The 21,590-nt window shown below is 43.7% G+C and overlaps 1 protein-coding gene across 1 annotated transcript in view; it reads right to left on the bottom strand.

The window, feature by feature from the left end:
* The window catches only part of OCA2 (OCA2 melanosomal transmembrane protein), a 421,183-nt gene that overhangs the window by 257,218 nt on the left and 142,375 nt on the right, over nucleotides 1–21,590 (bottom strand). Inside the window, exons 10-13 of the mRNA XM_014527422.1 lie at nucleotides 8,933–9,004; nucleotides 8,086–8,151; nucleotides 7,069–7,125; nucleotides 5,018–5,142 (exon numbers count right to left, since the gene is read on the bottom strand). Of these exons, the coding sequence (XP_014382908.1) occupies nucleotides 5,018–5,142; nucleotides 7,069–7,125; nucleotides 8,086–8,151; nucleotides 8,933–9,004 (320 nt within the window). The remainder of the gene's footprint in view (nucleotides 1–5,017; nucleotides 5,143–7,068; nucleotides 7,126–8,085; nucleotides 8,152–8,932; nucleotides 9,005–21,590) is intronic.

Genomic DNA, 21,590 nt, shown 5'->3' with positions numbered 1-21,590 from the left:
AGGGGGGGGTTGGGTAGCTAGTGTGCACAGTGTGGGGGGCCCCATGATGACGGCTTTCCCCCTCCCACAGCCTGGCTCTCCTCCTCGCAGCAGGATAGCCCGAGCCTCTTCCCCTTGCCAGATTTGGCCTCTCAGCCATGATGGGCAGGGGTGGGGGGAGGCAAGGAAAAGAGTTCCCTGGCCCTGTCATGGGCCCCCCCACCCCTATAGCTGAGAGGCCAGGTCCAGGACAGAGGAAATCACCCAGCTGGGCTGCAGGGAGAAAAGCCTTTGCCATGGGACATCCCTGCCCAGTGCACACCCCATGCTGAAGGCTGTGTCTGGGATGGGGGCATCTGTTTCTACCCCACTCCTGGTCACCTGGGGCTGCCATGGTGACCAGCTTTGTAAGCCTAGGGCTCCGGGCAGGGAGGGTCTTCAGTAACAGCAGGGGGTTGTGTCCCTGACAGCCTATGAGGGATGGATCTGGTGCTGGGGCTGGGAGGTGTGCAGGAAGGCCCCCCCCCCACCCACCACCACATTCTGGCCTAACCAGAATACACATTTGCCTGCTTCCCCTCCCACAAGGGCAAACATGTGTTATGTTTGCTCATGATCCAATCTTTGCAGCTTAGAAAAACCTGCAAAGGATTAATTGATTTTGCCTCAGGCTTTTTCACTGTCTGTACTTAGCCTATATGTGCTTCAAGTTTAGCATGTGCCTTAAAGGTGCATTTATGGTGCTATTAACACATTCATCACACTATAATTGTAATGTGCGTCATGGCCATTAGTACTTTCCTGAAAAAAGCTGGAGTTAAGCAGGTGTTGAAATGCTTTCCTGGGACATTCAAGAATAAGAGTTTCCAGATAGTGACTAATACCAGTTTAACTATTTAGGTCTGATCCTACTAGTAGATTTGTGCATATGAGCTCTGACATCTTCAGATGAGTGGTGATCCCCTGGACTACTTAACAAGCACAGAAAAGGAGTGACTTCCAGAGGGCTTTTTGGTTTATTACATTCCAGTAGTATCTACCTAATTAGTTACATATATTAAGAGAGATTTTTCTCTGCCATGACAGTGGACTGTTCATCATGCTGCTAAAGTAAGCCCCACTCACACTCTCCTGTCCCATGCACAACAACCCATATCACCTCCTACTCCTGGGAAATGCAGGGACCTTCCATCCAGCACTATGTAGAATTTCTGAACAGCAGACTGCATCATGATGTAGAAGTACCTGAATTAGCTGTAAAAAAAACTGACTGTGGTACCAGAAGTCTGTCTACAGAGCATGGTCTTTAGCACAAGAGTAAATTAACCTATAATAAGCTCCATGTTGCTACAGCTAAACTCCTTCTAGTACCCAAGTTACTGCATTTACAGCAAGGTCAGGTATGTCTATACTATGTTCTACTACTCTGCAGTCTGCAGTGGAGATGTACCACTGTACTAAACCCATCATGATGACAAGGGCTAGGGACAGACATTCAAAAAGACTGAATGTAAATTGATTCAATCTTTGAAGTCTAACCTGCAAAGCTGGAACCGATTTGGACGTGGATAGACATTCCCTTTTCATTCCAGAAATGCAGGCACATGCCTGCAGTGGCTCAGGCTAGGACCTGGGGGTGTTACAGCAGCCCTCCCTACCCTTCAACAGTGCTGAGCTGAGTGGGGGCGTGGCCAGCCCCCCCCCCCCATCTGATGCTCTGATTAGGGAGGGGTTCCCCTCCCAGCAGCCTAGCAGGGAGTTGATAACACATTGGTTATCACCCCTAACTCAGTGTTTATCAGCCCGTTAAGAAAAAAAAAGCTTCCCTTACTAGTTCAACCTCCTCTTAAACAACTTTTTTCCATGGAAGAACAGAGGGACATTACCAGCTACCTGCTGATAAGCTCCAAATAGCCCTAAGCCGACACTATGCTGTCTGCCTTTGTCCTGTTTGCCACAGCATGGACCGTAGCCAGCATGTGGTATGCTAGCTAATGCTGAGAGGTGTCTGTGTAAGGCAGAGGGGAGGGGGGAATCCCTGCATCAGCAGGGATTGGTGAGGGGGAGGGAGGAGCAGGAGGAAGCCAGGCAGATGCCACTGTACCTACAGTCTCTGCCAGAGCTGCCGCCAGGGAGTAGAGGGGACGGCCCAGCCCAGCTCTCTGGAGCCCAGCCCAGACAGCATGCCAGGATGCTGGAAGACTCTGATTTAACTTACACCAGGATGGAAGGAAGCAGTTTAGGAAAGTAAAGAATTGGCTTCTTCCTTCATTTTGTGGCCACCCTCATAACATAACCAGCAATGAAGATAAGCCAGCAAAGAGTGGGAGCATGACTTACTCTCTATTTACGGTTGCATTAATTAGCTCCCCTGTAAACAGTGTAGGAGCAGGGAAGAAAGTAAAACAGTGTCCAAATGCCTTCCTTGGTCTGGATGCAGCTATATGTCGCCCCTAGGGCAGGACTGGCTCTTCTGATTCCATCTAACTCCATATTATTAAAAATATATTTCAAAGCAAAGAAAATTTAAAACCTCTAGTTAATACAGTTAGGCTATCACAATGAAAATAAAAATAGTGGCAATTTAAAAGCATAAAAACATTATAAAATGCTACACATCTATATATTATGATTGCAAAAGTAAAAATGTGCAGTAAAATATTTTTGCTACAAAACACTCCAACCCCAGTAAAATATTGTTTGAAGAACAGCATGAAATGATATTGTTAAAAACTATGTTGTAATGGAGTTGCACAAGGGACAGAATTAAGATTTTAGTACAATATAAACAATGTTGTTGCTTTACTTCTGAGTGCTTAACAGTGGGTTCTATATTCCTTAGTGATTTTTGTCTTAATGGGGTACAGACATTTTGCAGAAGAAGAATCCTTACTATAGTCTTAAAAAAGCTTTGATTAATGGATTATTAAAATGTGTTAGCTGTACAGTCAGATTAAACCATTATGGTTTATTTATCCAAGCTTTATAATTTCCCATATGAACAGACAATTTCAAACAGGGAAGAATCTAGGCATTCAAAGTATGGTTTAAAATATAATAAGTTATCCCTAAAGAGAGTTATAGTTATTATATTATTTTTAATTTCTATTTACCACAAAAATGTGACAAGAACATTACATTTTATGCCTTATTGATAAAAGTCTGAAACCTTATGGTCATGGAATCAGGAGAATTTTCTGCGAGCTTCATCTCCATGGCAATGACAGTATAGAACAGCATAGTGAAGTTATAGGTAAGGCAAAAAGATAATGACAAGAAAAGAATGACTATTTCAGAGAAACACCAAAATAGGGTGGGGGTTAAATAAAAAAGCATTAGAGTAGAATTTTTATGTTGCTAGTTTAGAAGTATAGCTAGTAACCATCCAACTAAAAGTCTTAGATGCTATTCCCCTATTTCAGGCTTATAAAATCATTTAGCATAAAATAAGTAGATTCAGCAGTAATTCTATACATGAATAGCAGTTTGTATGTAGACTTAAGATTTCTATCTGTTACCAATTATATTTAACTCAAAACATTCTGCAACATAACTAGAGAACGTTTGATGTTTAATAATTTTGTGTTACCTACTCTAAGGGTTCATCTACATGTGCAATTAATGCAAAGCAATAAACTTCAGCAATTAATTCTCTGGAGTTTATTGCTCCTGGGCGCACCATTTGAACCTGTGCCTGGGACCACAGCACATTGAGCTGGGTTGGAGCAGCCTTATCTGGCAGAGGGCCCTGAGGATCAGCCTGCTCCCTCATTGCTCAACGTGCTGCGGAGGGGCTGACTAGGGTACAAGGGTGCTCCAGTGCAGGGCTAGCCAGCAGGCAGCCTCCACGCTGAAGCACCCTTGTGCCGCAGCCAGCTGTGTCAGCATCTATACATATGCTGCTGTGGAGTTTTTTACTCAACAGCAGGACAGTACTTGTATTTACAAGTACTAACCTGCTACAGAGTTAATTTGTTCCAGTCAGATAGAGGTGCACATGTAGATACATGATGTTTACTGAGGAGCTAATTAGTCTACTCCTCAGTAAACATCTCACATAGATACAACCTAAGTGGTAAAAATAATGACTCAAATAAAGTAAATTAATGTAATCTACTGAAAATATGATCAGGTAAAAAACAACTGGGGCTTTCATTCACCAGCTGTTTCTCCATCTACAATAAACTTCACTTGCAAACTGATTTTAACTACTGAGAACTACATTTTAATAGGGAGTGTATCATAAAATTCTGTATATGTAAATATGATAGCATCAATGAATCTATGAATCTATGATGACAGCTACAAGCATTACATCACTTGTGGTGAGATTTAAAAATACCCCTTTCCTCAGATCTTAAAAAAACTTTAACTGGATTAACTTGATTTCCTTGGTTAAATACAGGTTAAATTTAAGCTAAACAGTAGTTTATAATCACACAGACTAAATGTGATTGCAAATGGTATGCTATTTATTTTCAGAAATCTGCAATAATTGAATTCAGTAAAAATGCTGATTAACTCTTCTACATATTTGAAATTAATCTGGAGCTGTACCAATGTTATAGTAATTAGTAAAAAAATTCAAAGCCTTCTCCAAAAATCACACTTTTTACCACTTGGTCTACACAAAAAATTCCATCAGTTGCCAGTGGTATTAGAAGAATTAGAACTCCTTAAATCATCACTTATAAAGAAGAGTTGTACATAAACATAGCTACTGCATGAAGGGATGTTTTTCAAAAAAAGTAAAGCCACCCTGCTTGCAAAAAGCAATTTGCAACCACAATAGAACAGTTGACACCCTTGGCTATTGCTGTTCCAATGCGGGTACAAGTCAGAGTGCTTGTACATGTACGTACTTAATTGCAGAAGGAGATAAATGTGCGAGTACATCAAAACAGGGAAAGTGCACCCTTTAAAAAACGTAGCTTTATATACTATTTACAACAAGGCATCCAAAATAGCTTTGTAAACATGCCAGTCAGCAATATTAATCTACAATAGACTAATGTCAAAAGCATAACAATAAAAGTACCTTATGGTTACTGGAGTAAAGAGAAGCATTGTAGTAACGTTGTCCAAAAATGCAGAAAGAATTGCAGCAATAAGACATAGAATGATAATCATGGCCCACACTCTGCCTCTAGATAATCGGTAAGCCTAAGGAAAACAAAGAGCAATGACATAAAGGTATTTAATCTAATTTTTGGACATGATCAGTTTCATTTCGACAGGTGTTTCATTTTGAAGCTGTTTTGATCCGTTTTGAGCTCAAAACCGTGAAGTCAAAACAAAACAAAAGGCTTCGAAAGAGCTTCGAAATGAAACAAGGGCACTTGAAACATTTTGAAAGTTTCAAAACGTTTCAAGTTTCAAAGCCAGACTTGCTGCAGTTAGACAGAAACTAAGGAGAGGGAGGGCGAAGACTAGGGAAGGACTACTTTCTGCCTGAACATTCCCCCAGCTCCCGGTTCAATTCCCCAACCCCCTGTTTGATTCCCCAGCTCTCTGGTCGCATCCTCCAGCGCTCTGGTCATTTCCCTAGCTCTTCCCAGGGGGCGTAGGCCCCCAATCTGTGCACAGGGTTTCAGCAGACTGCCACTGAAACCGCAGCAGCAGCCTGCTGAAACCCATTGCGCAGATCCGGGGGCCCATGCCCCTGAGAAGAGCTGAGGAAGCGACCAGAGAGCTGGAGAATCAAACAGGAGGTTGGGAAATTGAACCAGGAGCTGGGGGAATGTTTAGGGACCTGGGAGGGCTGCAGGGCTGTGCCAGACTCCTCCCGGGGTGGCGCAGGATGATGCCAGGAAGCCTGGTGCTGCCGCTGGCCTCAGCCGGCAATGGCAGCATCCTGTCATCCTGCATGCAGATCCGGGGACCCGCACCCCACAGGAAGAGTCCAGCACAGCCCTGCTACCCTCCTGGGGGGCACGGGCCCCAGATCTGCACACAGGATGACAGCAGGCTGCCGCTACCAGCAAGTGATATGAGTTTTGCTTTGAACAGTTTGAGGTGCAGTTTCCCAGAAACCCCTGCACCTAACTCCTTGAAACTGAGCAAGCTTCATGCCCTCAAAAGGGCCCATCATCCCTGCAATTTGCATTTGAATCAGGCAAGAAGTGACAAAGTTATAGGCATTTTCATGATTCCCCATTATAACCTATGGATGAAACGTCAAAACAGTTTTGACAAAACGAAACAGAACAGTGCTTCAAAATGAAATGAAATGACAAAATGAAACATTGTCCCTTTGAAATGGCAAAACAGAAGTCAAAACAAAAGGGTGCTATTTCACACAGCCCTAATCAGTACACAACCTTACAGAGATGGTGCAACATCATTGGGAAATATTCTCTAGGCCAGAGGTGGCCACCTACAGCATGTGCTACAAGTGGCATGGATAGTCTCTGTGTGTGGCACACAGCAGACAGAGGAAGGGAGAGGCAGACAGGGCAGGGAGCAGAAACCAGAGCAGCAAATCAGGCAGGAGCACAGGGCAATGAATGGAAAACAGAGTAGCTAAACAAGCAGAAGGGGATGGGAATGGTACTCAGCAAGGGTGTTGGGCTAATTTGTGGAATGCCTGCCAAAAAAGTTGTCCCCCACTGTATTAGGCCAATAACCCTCTAAGTAGTACGCAAAACCTTCCATTTAACAGGGGAGGAAACAGGCAGAGCAATGTATAGTGCTCTAGTAAACATCATACAGGGAATCTGTGACAGAACCAGGAAGAAAATCCAGATTCTCTACCCTCCTATCACTCCCAGAAAATTCAAGTAAACAAGGTTTATATGGGAAACTTTGAATGAATTGAGCCCCAACTCCTATCCAGTGGGCAGTTTTGCTCTGCTGTTTTATTTACCCATGGAAAGTGCACCTTGCCAGGGGTCCTCCACAAAAGTCTAATTTGCACACCACAGCTTTAAAAGGTTTCTCAAACACTTGCATAAACAATTCACAAGTTATCTAACTGTCAGCCATTGTTATCTTACATAGCAGGACAAATGTAAACTGCACTGAAAGAAATGTGAGAGTGTAGTACTGTTTAAAAAAAAAAGTCAATGGCAAGTGTCACAACAAACCTACCTTTACTGCACAGTAATCAAAAAATCCAGTTTCAGAAAATATGGCCACCAGAAGCATCTACAGAAAAAGGTAAAGAAAAAAGAATTGTTTTGAAATTGAATTATTTTCCCAACAGGACAATGCCGTGGTGTGTTGCTTTAACAAGGAGTCTACACTTCTATCATAATTTTGGTCATTCCTCCCCCTACACTTTTTTTGAGACCCCAGGACCCCAACATCAGGATGCTAAGCAATAAAAGTCAAATTTAGTTTTTACAATGTAATTTACCCTTCTGCAGAAGGGCAGCAGTCCTTTTTCACATGTAAGTGGTGCATAAACCTTGTGATCGCCCTCCTGCTGGGAGTGATTTCCATTCCTAATTACTTGGCAGGGAGCATAAGCTAAAGATATCTTCCCTGGGCCACTAATCAAGAGTATCCATTAGCATATTTTCTTCAGCATTGTTCTGTAAGGTCCAGAAGACATTAGCTCTAGAAAGTTGCATACATGTTTTCCATAATTCTGGGAAGTTGCCTGACACCATCCATCTTGCTTCACTAATGCTAGACAACACAGGTTATTAGGAATAAGATTGGGCAGAAAAATAAATATATTATTACAGCCAGGTTAGATACGTGTTTTTGTGTCTACATTTCTCATTCCGCCTCCAAATACAATGATGTGTAGGACAAAGGAAAACCACTCTCTCTAGCAGAGTTCGTTTGAGGAAGATTTGGAGTAAACAAAATTAACAAGATAAATGAGAGTCATAACACTTGGCATTCATACAGGACTTTCACTAATAGTTCTCATAGATCTTTTGAATGTGTTATTACCCCCATTTTACAAATGAAGAGACAGATAGAGTACACTCTGAATATTTTCAGAGTGGTTCCAATTCTGAGACACCCAAAAGGGGCCAAATTTTCAGCATGGCATCTCTCCATGAAAGCACTGTTAACAAAATAGAAAGAAACAGTGAAGTATCAAAAACAGTTACTCCAGCAGTTTTAGAGCAAAAGATGCATTTTAATTACCATTCCAAACAACAGCGCCAGAGTTTCATAATCAATCCACTGCACCACTTTGACCATGCTTGGCCTCTGCAAACAAATGATACAATTATCAGTCAGCCATGCCAATCGCCTAACTAGTGATTAGCTGTGGAACTACAAACTCCATTTAATTGGTGACCATTTAAATAAACCATGATGAAAATTAATTAGTATTTCTCCAAGGTACCCAAAGGGGGCTGTTTTCTATTACCTCTGAAAAATGCAGACAACTTGCATAGTTCATTATATAATGTTTGCATTAGGCTTTTTGATTGTTTATTTGCTTCTATCACAGCATTATAGAAATTAAGGAAAACTGGATTATAGTTAGTGTCCTTTACTGGTAACTTTACCTGTGGCAAACTGGAGAATAGCAATGACACAGGGACTGGTTTATGAGAAAGAATTAAAAGAATTAATGGCATATAATTTTGCTAAATATCAACTGGGGATAGGTGTGGGAAAGATAAAAATATCTGAAGGTATGAGCCTCAAGGTGTAAATATTTAAGGGAGTCCAAACCTTCCAGTTTGACAAATACAAACGTAACTGAAAACAACAGTATTAGAGTATATCTGAATAAAACTAAGATGGCCGTGTTCCTCTCCCTGCAAATTCAAAATATCACACCACCTTCATCTCCTTTTCTTCTGTTTGAGGCAGGAAAACAGACCTTCTCTTTCATGATCCCAAAATTAAATATTATTCTTATAGCACTTTCTGCCCCATAAAGACTGCAGAACTCTGTGATCATTTTCAGAAAGATAATCATGGGAGCTAATGATACAATACACAGACATAAACTGAATACTTGAATATGGCAACTTACTTCCCCTGCCACAGCTAGTGCAGCCAAGGCTGCCAGGGAGCCCAGCATTGCCGCAAGGGTTCTATGGACAATCTGTAAGAAATGGCAAAAAATTACTGAAAAGCCTTTTAAGCCTCTCCTTGACTCCTACCCTTTCATCAGTTGAGCTGGCCACTTCAAAGCAACCTTTTTTTTTTTTTTCTCAAACTTGTTTCTCATTAAAACAAAAACAAAACCCTGTGTGAACGGAGACTGGCCTGGGATGTGGGAGCCCCATCATGAAGGTCCAACTCTGCCCAATTTAGAGAAGAGTTCTGCATCCCAAATCAGACAGCACAGGAAACTTGAATCTTGGTCCCTAACATCAGAGGCCAGCACCCTAATCACACCTATAGACAAACACGCTTCCAAGGAGGGGTTTTAGTGACGTGGATGCACCCCCTCCCATTGGGTTGTGCACTACATGCACAATGAGCTCTCCAAGTTCACTAGCTGGTCAGTACAGCTGGTCCCCTGCTAAAACCAAAGTTTTCACACTGCTACAGAGCCCGGAGGTGAATGCTGCCACTATTCATTTCTCCCCTCTCTCACTTTTTCCCTTGCCCTCAAATTCAGCATGGGAAACGGTTTGTTGGGAAGGGTTTAACAGTGATGTGATCACCCCCAGGGCTCTGGAGCTGCACAAAAACAGTGGTTCCAGCAAGAGCCCACACTGACTAGCTGATGAGCTCAGATTGCTCCCTGAATAGGCAGAACTCCAGCAGGAGTCCACACGGACCACCTGGGAGCTCAGAGAGCTCACTCCACATGTGCTGCACAGCTGACGGGGGTTTGGCTGCAACCCCCTCACACTTCTTCTGGATCCTCCCATGTACAGGATTCATGAAAAGAACATGCAGTTCCAGTCATGAGTTGGGGGGTAATTAGCAGATGGCTCCTTTTGCCACGGGGAAGTGTTGGGTTGTGCTAGGATCTGAGCAGTACTTAGCTGTGGAGTCACTATGACTTGCAATGCTGTTGACTCTGCTGGGGCCCAGCCTAGTGAACTCTATGGTTAATCATGAGCCTTTTGGCTTTGGACTAATATCATGCATAGTTTGTGCTGTATATGCATAGGTACAAAAGTGCAACCTAAAAGGGTGTTAATGGAGTACCTGGGATAACAATGAATAATGAACACAAATTGATTGAGAGCAGGTTCAGGCTTGATATCAGGAGGCATTACTTTATGGTTAGGGTTGCCAGGCTCTGGAATGGGCTCCCAAGAGTGGTGTTGCTCTCCCCTACCTTGGGGGTCTTCAAGAGGAGGTTAGATAGATATCTGGCTGGGGTATTATGATCCCAGCACTCGTTCCTGCCCAGGGCAGGGGGTCAGACTTGATGATCTGTTCTGGTCCCTTCCAACCTTAGAAACTATGAAACAAGTGTGCACACTTGCTCATTCAGTCTCACAGATATACACATAAGCCCATTCTTTTAAGCCTTCCTCTTAAAACCGTCCTGGCAAAAGTTTCATCAAAACTAAAACTTCTCCACCAAGTGTTCCAGTTTCAACAAAACAGCATGCATCATAAGTATGTTCCAACTAGCTACCTTTAACTCTTCAAATGAGCCATACTGCTGCCTTGACTTCTCTAATTGCCCTGTAGATTGCCTGCATATCATTTCACTATCACTAATCATCTCAAACTATTGTCACCAATGTCTGTTCTTCGTATTCCATTAGCCTGTAGCCTCTCCAAAAACAGCAGCTAAAATAAGTCTTCCTTTCATAGATTCATAGATGTTAGGGTCGGAAGGGATCTCAATAGATCATCGAGTCCGACCCCCTGCATAGGCAGGAAAGAGGGCTGGGTTTAGATGACCCCAGCTAGATGCCTATCTAACCTCCTCTTGAAGACCCCCAGGGTAGGGGAGAGCACCACCTCCCTTGGGAGCCCATTCCAGATTTTGGCCACTCGAACTGTGAAGAAGTTCTTCCTAATGTCCAGTCTAAATCTGCTCTCTGCTAGCTTGTGGCCATTATTTCTTGTGACCCCCAGGGGCGCCTTGGTGAGTAGAGCCTCACCAATTCCCTTCTGCGCCCCCATGATGAACTTATAGGCAGTCACAAGGTCGCCTCTCAACCTTCTCTTGCAGAGGCTGAAGAGGTCCAGGTGCCCTAGTCTCTCCTCATAGGGCTTGGCCTGCAAGCCCTTAACCATACGTGTGGCCCTTCTCTGGACCCTCTCCAGGTTATCCACATCGCTCTTGAAGTGTGGCACCCAAAACTGGACATAGTATTCCAACTGCGGTCTGACCAGCGCCCGATAGAGGGGAATTATCACCTCCTTGGTTCTGTTCGTCATGCATCTGCTGATGCACAATAAAGTACAGTTAGGTTTGCTGATGACTTCGTCACACGGACGACTCATGTTCATCTTGGAGTCCGCTAGGACTCCAAGATCCCTTTCCGCTTCCGTGCTGCCGAACAGGTCATTTCCTAGGCCGTAGGTGTGCTGGACATTTTTCCTCCCTAGGTGCAGCACTTTGCATTTCTCCTTGTTGAATTGCATTCTATTGTTTTCTGCCCATTTGTCCTTGCCCATGCTTAAGATCATGTGATTCCCCTTAACTGGTCATCTGAAATAAATATACTAGAATACTCACAATAGACAAGTCATGTTAAATAAGTGTCAAACTCAGAGCCCATCACATTTTAGACTTTAACAACAATATTATTTTTAAAATTCTTTGCACTTACAAATCATTTTTAACCTAGTAACTCAAAGCACTTTTACCAAATTTAATTAACTAAGCCTGCTAACAGATATTATTCCATCCATTTTGCTGACAGATAAACAGGTATATGATTTCACAAAGGTGAAAACTAAAGCTAAGTACAGATGTTCCAAAAGCCCAAGACAGAATCAATTTAAATTATGCAGTTTTCTGTAAGTAGCATAGGTGAACAAGTTGCCTATACTGGCTGAGGCCAGCAGGTTGGGGTGCTCCTGCACACCTCTTAGGAAGCCCCAAGGGAAGCTCCCTGGGCTGCCAGAGAATGTCAGGCAAAGCCAAGTGGCCGGATCAGTCCTCATGGGCTGCCAGGTCCATGTAACAGAAGCCTCTATTCCCCCTCCCCTCCCCACCAACTCCCTCCCCACTGCCTAGCTGCAGCTGACAACTGGCCACAGGTAGGAGGCAGGGCTGGATTCAGAGGCTTTGCTGGCTCAGGTCTGAGAGCCAGGGCTGGGTCCATGCAGGAGAAGCTTCCACTTACTCCCCCCTGCTACCTGGCTACAGCTGACAACTTGCCACAGGCAGGAGTCGGTGCTTGGGACTGAGGCTTGCTGGCTCAGGTGTGGGATAGCTCAGGGGCAGGGCCCACAGAGCAGACAAGCACAGGGCAAGTGGTAGAGTGCCTCCCTGCAAGTAGTGTGGGGGACAGCAGGGGTGGGGCCTCGGAGGAACCTGGGATGCTAGCAGACAGCAAACTAACATCATTCAAAAAGGAAATCTGGTACAGAAATTTGATGCACCAGACTTACCTAATTCAAATAAGTTTGAGTGCACATCAATCCAGGACTACGTTAGACCAGGTTCCGCCATTTTTAGACCAGTCTATGTGCCCCAAACTTCTATACAGTTACAAGTTTGGTTCACTTTCCAATCACTTACTCCAGATTATGTGCAGCATGTGTACCCAGCCTAATACAACAGCCTCTTCTTCAGGGTACTGGACAAAACTTCAACAAATATTCTGAAATAATATAAACAGTCTACAGCATGAAGATACATTAAAAGAAACAGCTTCCATTTATCTAAAAAATGTATTATGCCTCCTTAATATTATTCCTCCTTAATATTTAAGGAGGAAATATTAAAGGCAAATATGTCCTGCAAACATCTGTGTCTTTCACTCCCTGTTCTGGTTTACAGCTATATAAGATGCAGTTCACGGATTAAATCATTTTAGACCATTAAAGAGAGATAATTTTATTACACAAAAAGCATGCTACAAATGTTTTAATGGTATTTACTGTTAGCATTAAATCCATGACAAATGGGTTAACAGTGTCTCAATATTATTCAAATGGAAGTAAAAACTATTTCTGGGGGAAAGTAATATCATTTAGAAATATCTCATTTGCTGTTAATTTCATTTAGAAAAGTTCTGCTGACAAGAAAGAAATATTGCCAACACCTGAAGGCCTTTCTATTTGTTCATCTTAAAGAAGAAGGGAAATGTTTAGTTTTTATTTTTTCTTTGTATATACCTTTTTATGTTTGAATGCCAGTTCCTCTAGAAAAATAACACCACAATATATTGAATACCATATTTTCTGGCATACACCACTTAACTTTCTCCCAAAAAACAGCTGGTAGAAACTGGGGTGTCCATTTATTTAAATGTAAAAGCATCATTCCTTCACCCCACTATCATCACATAATCACAAATGCAGCTATTTCCAAAGCACTAAATGTGTTACTTTTTTCAAAATAATGCACAGTACATCTTTAGAACTCATTGTTACTGAATTCCTCTAGCTATTTGAAAATACTTTACAACATATGCATTCAGTTTATCAAGTTGTTAGACTGCAATAATACTTTGATAAAAATTATGACTTCTCCCCAAATTCTGAAGTCCTTATCTCTCAAAGAGTCTCAGGAGGTAAAAGTACATGATTTAGAAGCCAACATAATGGTTGACTCTACCTTATTTTAAAGCATTGCTTTTGCAGCTGAAATCTGGGTCATCCTTGTTTCCTAAAACATGAATATATTTGATAAATGATATATCAAATCCATCATTTCTTTTCCACAAGTCCCTCTTTATAATGGTGATAAATGGCAGTTGAAACATAACTATCAGTGACTTTAGTGTAAACCTTCAAATACTGTTCAGTTTCATGTCTGATCCATTTTTTATGCAGTGAAGCCTGTTGCATTAAAATATTTCTCTTTTTGAGGAATTCATTTTCATCTGATAGAAATGACAGTACTTCAACTTTGCAACAGGAAACAGTTCTTCCAGACACCTACATGTTTTATATACCACCTATCCCCATAGCAGCTCAGAGGTTTCCACATAAAATCAACAATAGCAGAAACATCAGTAGATTTTTGGCTGACCTCCCTTTCCAGATGTGTTATTTAGCCTCACCTGTGTCTGTTTTTTCTCAGACATGGAAAGGGTACTTTATGCCCAAAACCTTATCCACCATTTCTCCCAACTATGCAGCTGGTCCAGTAAAAGGTATCAGAAAAAAACCCTTGCCTCTGGTACACTTCCTGGACCATCACAGCTACAACACCACTCCAACCCTACCATAACAATATGTAAGCCTTCTACCAGGCACTGGACAGCAGTAACAAGGGCCAGATTCAAAATTACCTGTTAAACCTCAACCCCCACCCAGAAACATAAGACAATACATTTTAATTGGGTGTTCACAAGTAAACAAACTTCCCTACTCACAAGCAACATTAAACAGGGTTTATCACAAAGGAAAAGGGGGAAAATACATAACCCCAAAGAAAATCTTAACTATTAAAATTAACTATTAAACCTTAACTGAAGTCCCAAACAGTTAACAGTCACTGCTTCACCAACATGTTCCTCATCAGGTTGCCTGTGCAAGCCTAGCTCTTCTAGCCCCTAACCTATTCAACATCAAGCCCAGATATTTTAGCCCTTTTAAATATGGTAGTATAATTTGGATATAGTCAATAGCAGATTTCTACCTGGACCCACTACAAAAACTTGTGCTCACAAACACTTTCCTCTTGAGGAGCTGATGGGAAATCAGGTGGTCCTCAGTTCCAGCATGGAGACAGAGTGTATGAGGACCAAAAGCAATTCCCAAAAAGGAGTTATTTTTTGGATCAGTAGAATAACTAAGGAGGGACTAGTAGGGAACCAACTCTGAGGGGGCACCAGAACTGCCCACCATCTGGAGTCTTTGCCAGGGCAGGGACAGCTCTGTAATCCCCAGACCTAGCCACAGGAACTGAGCACACCAAGCAGTATATCTGGGGGAGATGGGAACAAGTGAGGTGAATGGAAAGCCCTCCTCCCCACCCATTATGGAAGGAAAGGGAGTAATGATGCAAGGGTCTCAGGCCTAAACTTATATGACAAAGTTCTCCTGGAAACACTGAGGGTCCAGGAAGTAAGGAAGCCCTTAGAGACAGTCTGGAGGAGGCAGCTGGCACCAGGAAAGTCCTGCTGTCTCCAGATTCTCTCCCGGAAAGTGTCCTTTTTGCCTCGACACTTCATGTTACTCAATCAGTCAGCAATGACTCTGGAAAAAATCTTTTTTTTTTACATTCTTCCAAAAACAAGGTGTATGTTGTATTGTATTTTAGGGCATGCTATATGCAAGAATATATGGAAAGCTGATTTTTAATCCTAAAATAAATATCTTTAAATGAAAAATTTGAAAGAAAGCAGTTCAAAGTTAAAAAAGAACAAAAACAAAAACACTGATCTATGACATTCAGCCATAATATTAATTTCTGCCTAAGTAATTTAATTGGAATTATTTGCTTCAATTCTATGGCAGTTGGGAAAGTTGTATATAGAAAACTCGGCCTGAAGGAAAATGCATAGAAGGCAGTAACGCTATCACTTTCCAGTGCCTTGATTTTAAATACAAGATAGCACTAGACAAGTTACTGTATTTACTTGAATATAAGACAACCCTGATTATAAGATTCCTCACCAATAATTTGATTCTATATATGGAAAATTTACACAGTTGATAACATTTTCCAGGTATAGAATCTAATTATTTGGCGTTTGCATTGAATTTGTCCCCCTCCCACTGCTATAGCAGGGAAAATAAATCTGAGGGACCAAGTAGCCCTTTTGCCCTCTGCCTCCCCCAAATTCTTCCCCCTGCAGCTCCTTTCCCCCCTCATTACTGTCAGACCCTGCTCTCTCTGAGCACATGAAAGCGAGGGGCAAATTTTAAAACACTGACCTTATAATAAACATAGCTGTAGTAATTTGCACATAGCACCCATAGACTTAGTTCATCCAGAATTGATGCATTTTACCGTTTTTTAAACTGTTTCGAGATACCTGTGCTAAAACTTCCAGCATACTCAAGTCACACTTTGGCACCGAATTATATATAACACAAACTATGCATGATATTAGTTCAAAGCCAAAAGGCTCATGATTTACCATACAGTTCATTGGCCTGGACCCCACCAGAGTCAACAGGATTGCAAGCCACGGTGACCCCGCAACTCACCACTGCTCAGTATGCATGTGTACTCCAGATACCCGCCAGAAAGGATTCATGTGCTAATTATCCCCACACTCATAAATGGAACCCGGTGTTCTCGTCATGATTCCTGGGTGTCATGACCCAATGATTGTGTGCGCGCTTCGGGACTGCAGAATTATTTCCCGCCACATGGAGCTTTCTTTGCACGGTGCAATTCTCAGCTGCAGAGAGAAAACCCCGGTGCAAAGGAGTTCCCGCCACCCATATGTAAATTTGTTTCCCACTATTGGCTGTTTCTAAATTATTCCCGCGTGGTGGCTAGCGATTGGCTTGCTAGTCGTATAAGAGGTTTGAGCAGTTTCCGCCCAAGTTGTAGAGGACTCCACAACCATCTCATGGGGACTCTGAGCACGCGGCAGAGTAATAGAAACTTTGTGTGCGTCTCAGAGGAGTTCAGCGGCCTGATCAACCACCAACCTCTTCCCGTCTCGTTCGTTAAATTCTTAAGACGTATCTACGGTTTTGCGCGCTCGTCAAGGGTATCCAGAGCTCTGTCGTGTTTGTTTTTGCGGAGCTTAGCAAACTCCGTGCGTGTGTCTTCGGTGGAGCCTAGCAAACTCCACTTGTGTTTGTCTGTAACTGCAACTCAAGAAAGTTTTTCCTGCCTGCACCGCGACCACCTACGGTGTAAGTAAAACAATCTTTAATTAACCGCTACGAGTCCGTGCCTAATTCTAGTCCGTCGTGCAAAAGTACCCGCCCTACCGTTGCGGGCTCCCGGCCACAGCCCACCGCATGCCCCCGAAAGCCTCGGACCGCTCCCGGCCCGCACACTGGGATCCTCCAAAAATGTATATGCAGGAGAGGTGCAGGGCCATCCACCTCATGGAGACCAGGGCCGCACACATGCAACAGACAGAGAGAGGCCAAGAGGGACATTCTGGGTGAATTGTTTGAGACCCTGTTTGGTGAAGTTTACAAAACAAGGCTGGTGAAGGAATAGGATCTTGGGAAATTGGAAAGAAAGGTACAGCTCAGCTGTGGCAGTGAAGAGGAAGTCAAAATGTATGCAATGTAGTGGCTCACCATGCCTTGAACAAGAACTGGAGCTGAGGGGAATGCACTCAATGGGCACTATCATATATCTCCTATATCATATACTTTCTATGATCAAGTAACTCGCCACCTGGACATGAGAGAGCAGGTTGACATTGTATACCTTGACTTCCAAAAGGCCTTTGATCTAGTATCCTTCAATGTCCTCACAAAAAAATTGGAGGATTGTGGGCTTAACTCTGAGATAGTCAGGTGGGTGAGTAACTGGCTGCAGGATAGGACCCAGAGAGTCATAGTGAATGGATGTGTGTCATCCTGGTGAGAAGTGGGCAGCAGTGTCCCGCAGGGGTCAGTGCTTGGTCCAGTACTTTTCAACATCTTTATTAATGATTTGGATGTGGGGGCGAAGAGCTCACTGGCCAAGTTAATGGATGACACCATGTTATGGGGAAGCATGGTCACGTTTGAAGATAGGCTACAGATACAGGCGGACCTAGAAAGGCTAGCAAGTTGGGCGGATCGGAATCAATGAATCGGAAGTTCATTGTCGAGAAATGTAAAGTGATAAACTTTAAATTTATCGGGGTGTTCACCAGGATCTGGGGGAATGATTGTTCACCAGAGCCCCCCAAGCGATGAAAAGTTCAAACAGTTATAAACTCCTGCAAGACTGTTTCAGGCTGGACATAAGGAAGAATTTCTTTACTGTCCAAGCCTCCAAGGTCTGGAATAGCCTGCCATTGGAGGTGGTTCAAGCACCTACTCTGAACACCTTCAAGAAAAAATTGTATGTTTATCTTTCTGGGATCCTGTGACCCCAGCTGACTTCCTGCCCCTGGGGCAGGGGGCTGGACTCGATGATCTTTTGAGGTCCCTTCCAGCCCTAATGTCTGTGAAATCTGTGAAATCCACCTCAGGACGAGCAACCCCCAGCACACCTATGGGCTTGGTGGCACCAAACTGACTACTGCCACAAATTAAAGGGACCTGGGGTAATAATGGATCACAGTATGAATATGAGCCAGCAATGCAATGCTATAGCCAGTAGGGCAAATAAGAGTCTAGCATGCATCAATCGATGCGTCTTCAGCAAAACTAAGGAGGTGATTCTTGTGCTCTACTCAGCACTGGTGAGACAGCAGCTGGAGTACTGCATCCAGTTCTGTGCACCACACTTTAACAAGGACATGAACAAGCTTGAGAGAGTCCAAAGAAGAGCCACCCATATGATCAGAGTCTTACATGGTAAGCCATACAAGGAAAGGCTGAGGGATCTGGGATTCTTCAGCCTGAAGAAGGCTGAGAAGGGACCTGGTAGTAGCTTACCTCTACACTAGGGGTGTACATCAAAGGCTCGGTGAGCAACTGTTCACCAGAGCACCCGAAGGGAAAACTAGGAGTAAAGGCCACAAACTCCTGGAACACTGATTCAGGCTCAACATTAGGAAAAAATTCTTCACAGTCAGGGTGTTCAGACTGTGGAATAAGCTCCCTCCAGATGTGATGCAATCACCTACCCTGGAAATCTTCAAGAGGAGACTAGTCAGTCACCTTGCTGAGGTCACCTGACCCCTATTTATCTTTCCTGGTTGGTGCAGGGGGCTGGATCCAATAATCTTCTGAGGTCCCTTCCAGCCTTATAATCTATTAATCTTATTCAGATAGGTTATACTAATACATCATTGTGGTAGGTTCCTATTTGCCCAATATGGGCTACGTACTTTATAATCGTGCTCAGTATTGGCTGCATTTAATCAACTTCATACTTGGTTTCCATTACTGAGAACATGCTGCTTTAAATAACAGTTCAAAGATAGACAATGTATTTAGTGAGATTTCCTTATATGCAAATGTAAGACAAGAGGCTTTTTCCCCCACTGATTGTGAGGGGCTTCATCTTGTATTCAAGTAAATAAGTTATTTAACTTAAAGAGAAGGTGAGCATAAATTATGTAATGCAGTGGACAAGAGCAGTGCATATCTGAGTTGGTTCATGTTCATTCAGCTCCAACTGTAGAGAGTTTCAGCCTGCAAAGGGCTGCAGGGAGCAGGACACAAAGGTTGCCAAGTATATATGTGCACACATACACATACATGTGGCCAGGAATACAACCCTAGGCAGTGGTAGAGAGCAGCTCCCCCAGCTATCTGCAGGTAAGTCTAGAGGGGGAAAGATTGAGGCCCCCATGGTGAGGGAGGGAGTGGGGCGAGGGCTGGGCCTGGAGGCACTGCCCAGCCAGGGCAATGCATGGGGCCTGGGCCCAGGACAGATAGCAGTGGCTCGTCCAGGGTGGGGTGGCTCCCTGCTGCTGTATGCACTCCTGTGGAGAAGGGCATATGGGTGCATGTGCCCCACAGATTTGTGTGTAGGGTGAGAGTGGATGCAGGCTTAGGGCTCTCTACCCTGCTGTCCTCCCCCCAGAAGCCCCACACTGGCCTCACCAACATAGCAAGGTGCCCCCTACCCACCCCGAAACAGTGGGGGCAGCAGCATGGAGTTCTGCCCCCTGCTCTGCTCTGGCTGTGCTGTGGGGGAACATTGTCTTAGCCCTCCCCCCCACCCCTGCCCCCAGCAAAAATAAAAAAATCGGCATCTATGGTGTAGCCTATGATAAAAGACCAATACTACTGCATCTACGCGGCTATGACTATCCCAGCTACTTAATTTAAAGCTAGCTCTGGTGTATCTACACAATATCCTCATACACATAGCTTAAGAGTAATGTCCTGAGTCAGATGCATCTGTTTCTGCTCCCTAACTAAATGGCCCATATCCTATGAAAGAAACTGAAGAGAAAATCTCCATGTTTCTTCCTATTGTGCATCAAGAAATTTTAACATTCCTCATAACTTCAGGTAACGAGTGAAGGCTACCAAAATTTCAAGCATCAAAGATCAGCAGCAGCTAGCGCCATGATGAAATTCCACATTTCAGAACTACAGCATTTCTACACTTCAATAGAATTTAAAGCTGAATGGTTTACAGGTTTCAATTATATACTTATAAGTACTTAGATACACATGCAGATAAATATCTCTTATCTTATCTCTTATCTTTGTTGAAGCAGCATGAAAGACGTAATTCTTATTTGCAGCTTCAGTCCAACTCACTAAATGTTTAATTTCCCCACTCTTCTTCCTCTCCAGTATATTGTTCCTCTATTGAAAGCATAATATTGTACAAGTAAGATTGGTAAGAAAAAGGAATCCACTTTGTAACTTAACAACAAAACATGAATTTACAGACTGTGTAACACATCCACTTCTATGTCCCAAAATATTGTTTATTTTAAATGCCAAAGGAAAGAAGAGCAACAGGAGGTGTAAAATGGGTTTATCTGTAGTCACCTCTGTGTATAAAACAATATAAAATGGACAAAGGCTAGGGACAGACATTACACATACACCAGTTTAAGTGATCAGAAACGGGTTTAAACCTGTAACAGAACAGACATTCAGTGCACATAAACCCGTTTGAAAATGGCTGAAACTGGTTTGAGATAAACTTGGTTGAATATAATATCAGACTTAACTGATTTGAGTCAAACCAGTTTCTACAATGTCTGTCCCAGACCCCTTCCTGGTTTAAGTTAAATCAGAGTCCCCCAGCATGCCAATTGCTTTGCAACTCTGGACTGGACTCTGCTCTCTACTCCAACCCAGCAGGGATGGCCCCACCCCTCTGCTCCCTGGCTGGAGCTCCAGCAGAGACTACAGGCATCTGCCTGACTTCCTCCTGCTCCCCACCCCCACCACCACCATTCCTTGCTCAAGCAGGGATTCCCCATTCTGCTCTGCCTTACACAGACACCTCTCAGCATTAGCTAGCATACCACATGCTGGATACAGTCTATGCTGTAGGAGACGGTGTCACGGCGGGGTCCTCGCGGAGGGCCGTGTGCTCCTTAAGGTCCCTCGCTCCGTGTCAGGCCGGCCCAAGGCACCCTCTAATTCTCGCCCGCCACGTCTTGATGGAATATATATATAATTGGGAGGCTGCCTATGACTCCCTGGGCACGGCTACTCAGGACCTCTGTCCCCGCAGTTCTCCCGGACTCCTATGGTCACCCGGTATAGTGGGTGCTCCCCAAGCACCCTAGCCTTATGGGCTATGCGTGGCTCCTACCAGCCCCTGATACCACGCCCCAAGCCTCGCTGATGTGATAGACGTTGTTGGGTCTCCCAGCCCGCTTCCCGGGCCTCCTCAATAGTGTAGCCCACTCTGGGCTCTCTGTAATACCCAGCCTCTTACTGGGATCTGCTGTGCCCCCTCGGGCTTCTTGATAAACCGATATGGCACTCCCCCTCTCTGGGGCTTGCCGTGCCCGCCTCGGGCTCCGGGGTCTGTTCCCCGCCCGCAACCTACTGGTTGCGCAAGTGCCCCTCTGGGGTAATATGGC

Source organism: Alligator sinensis, unplaced genomic scaffold (genome assembly GCF_000455745.1).
Source record: "Alligator sinensis unplaced genomic scaffold, ASM45574v1 scaffold144_2, whole genome shotgun sequence".
NCBI classification, from domain to species: domain Eukaryota; kingdom Metazoa; phylum Chordata; order Crocodylia; family Alligatoridae; genus Alligator; species Alligator sinensis.
The sequence above is the reverse complement of the archived record's forward strand: the minus strand, read 5'-3'. Positions and strand labels throughout refer to the sequence as shown.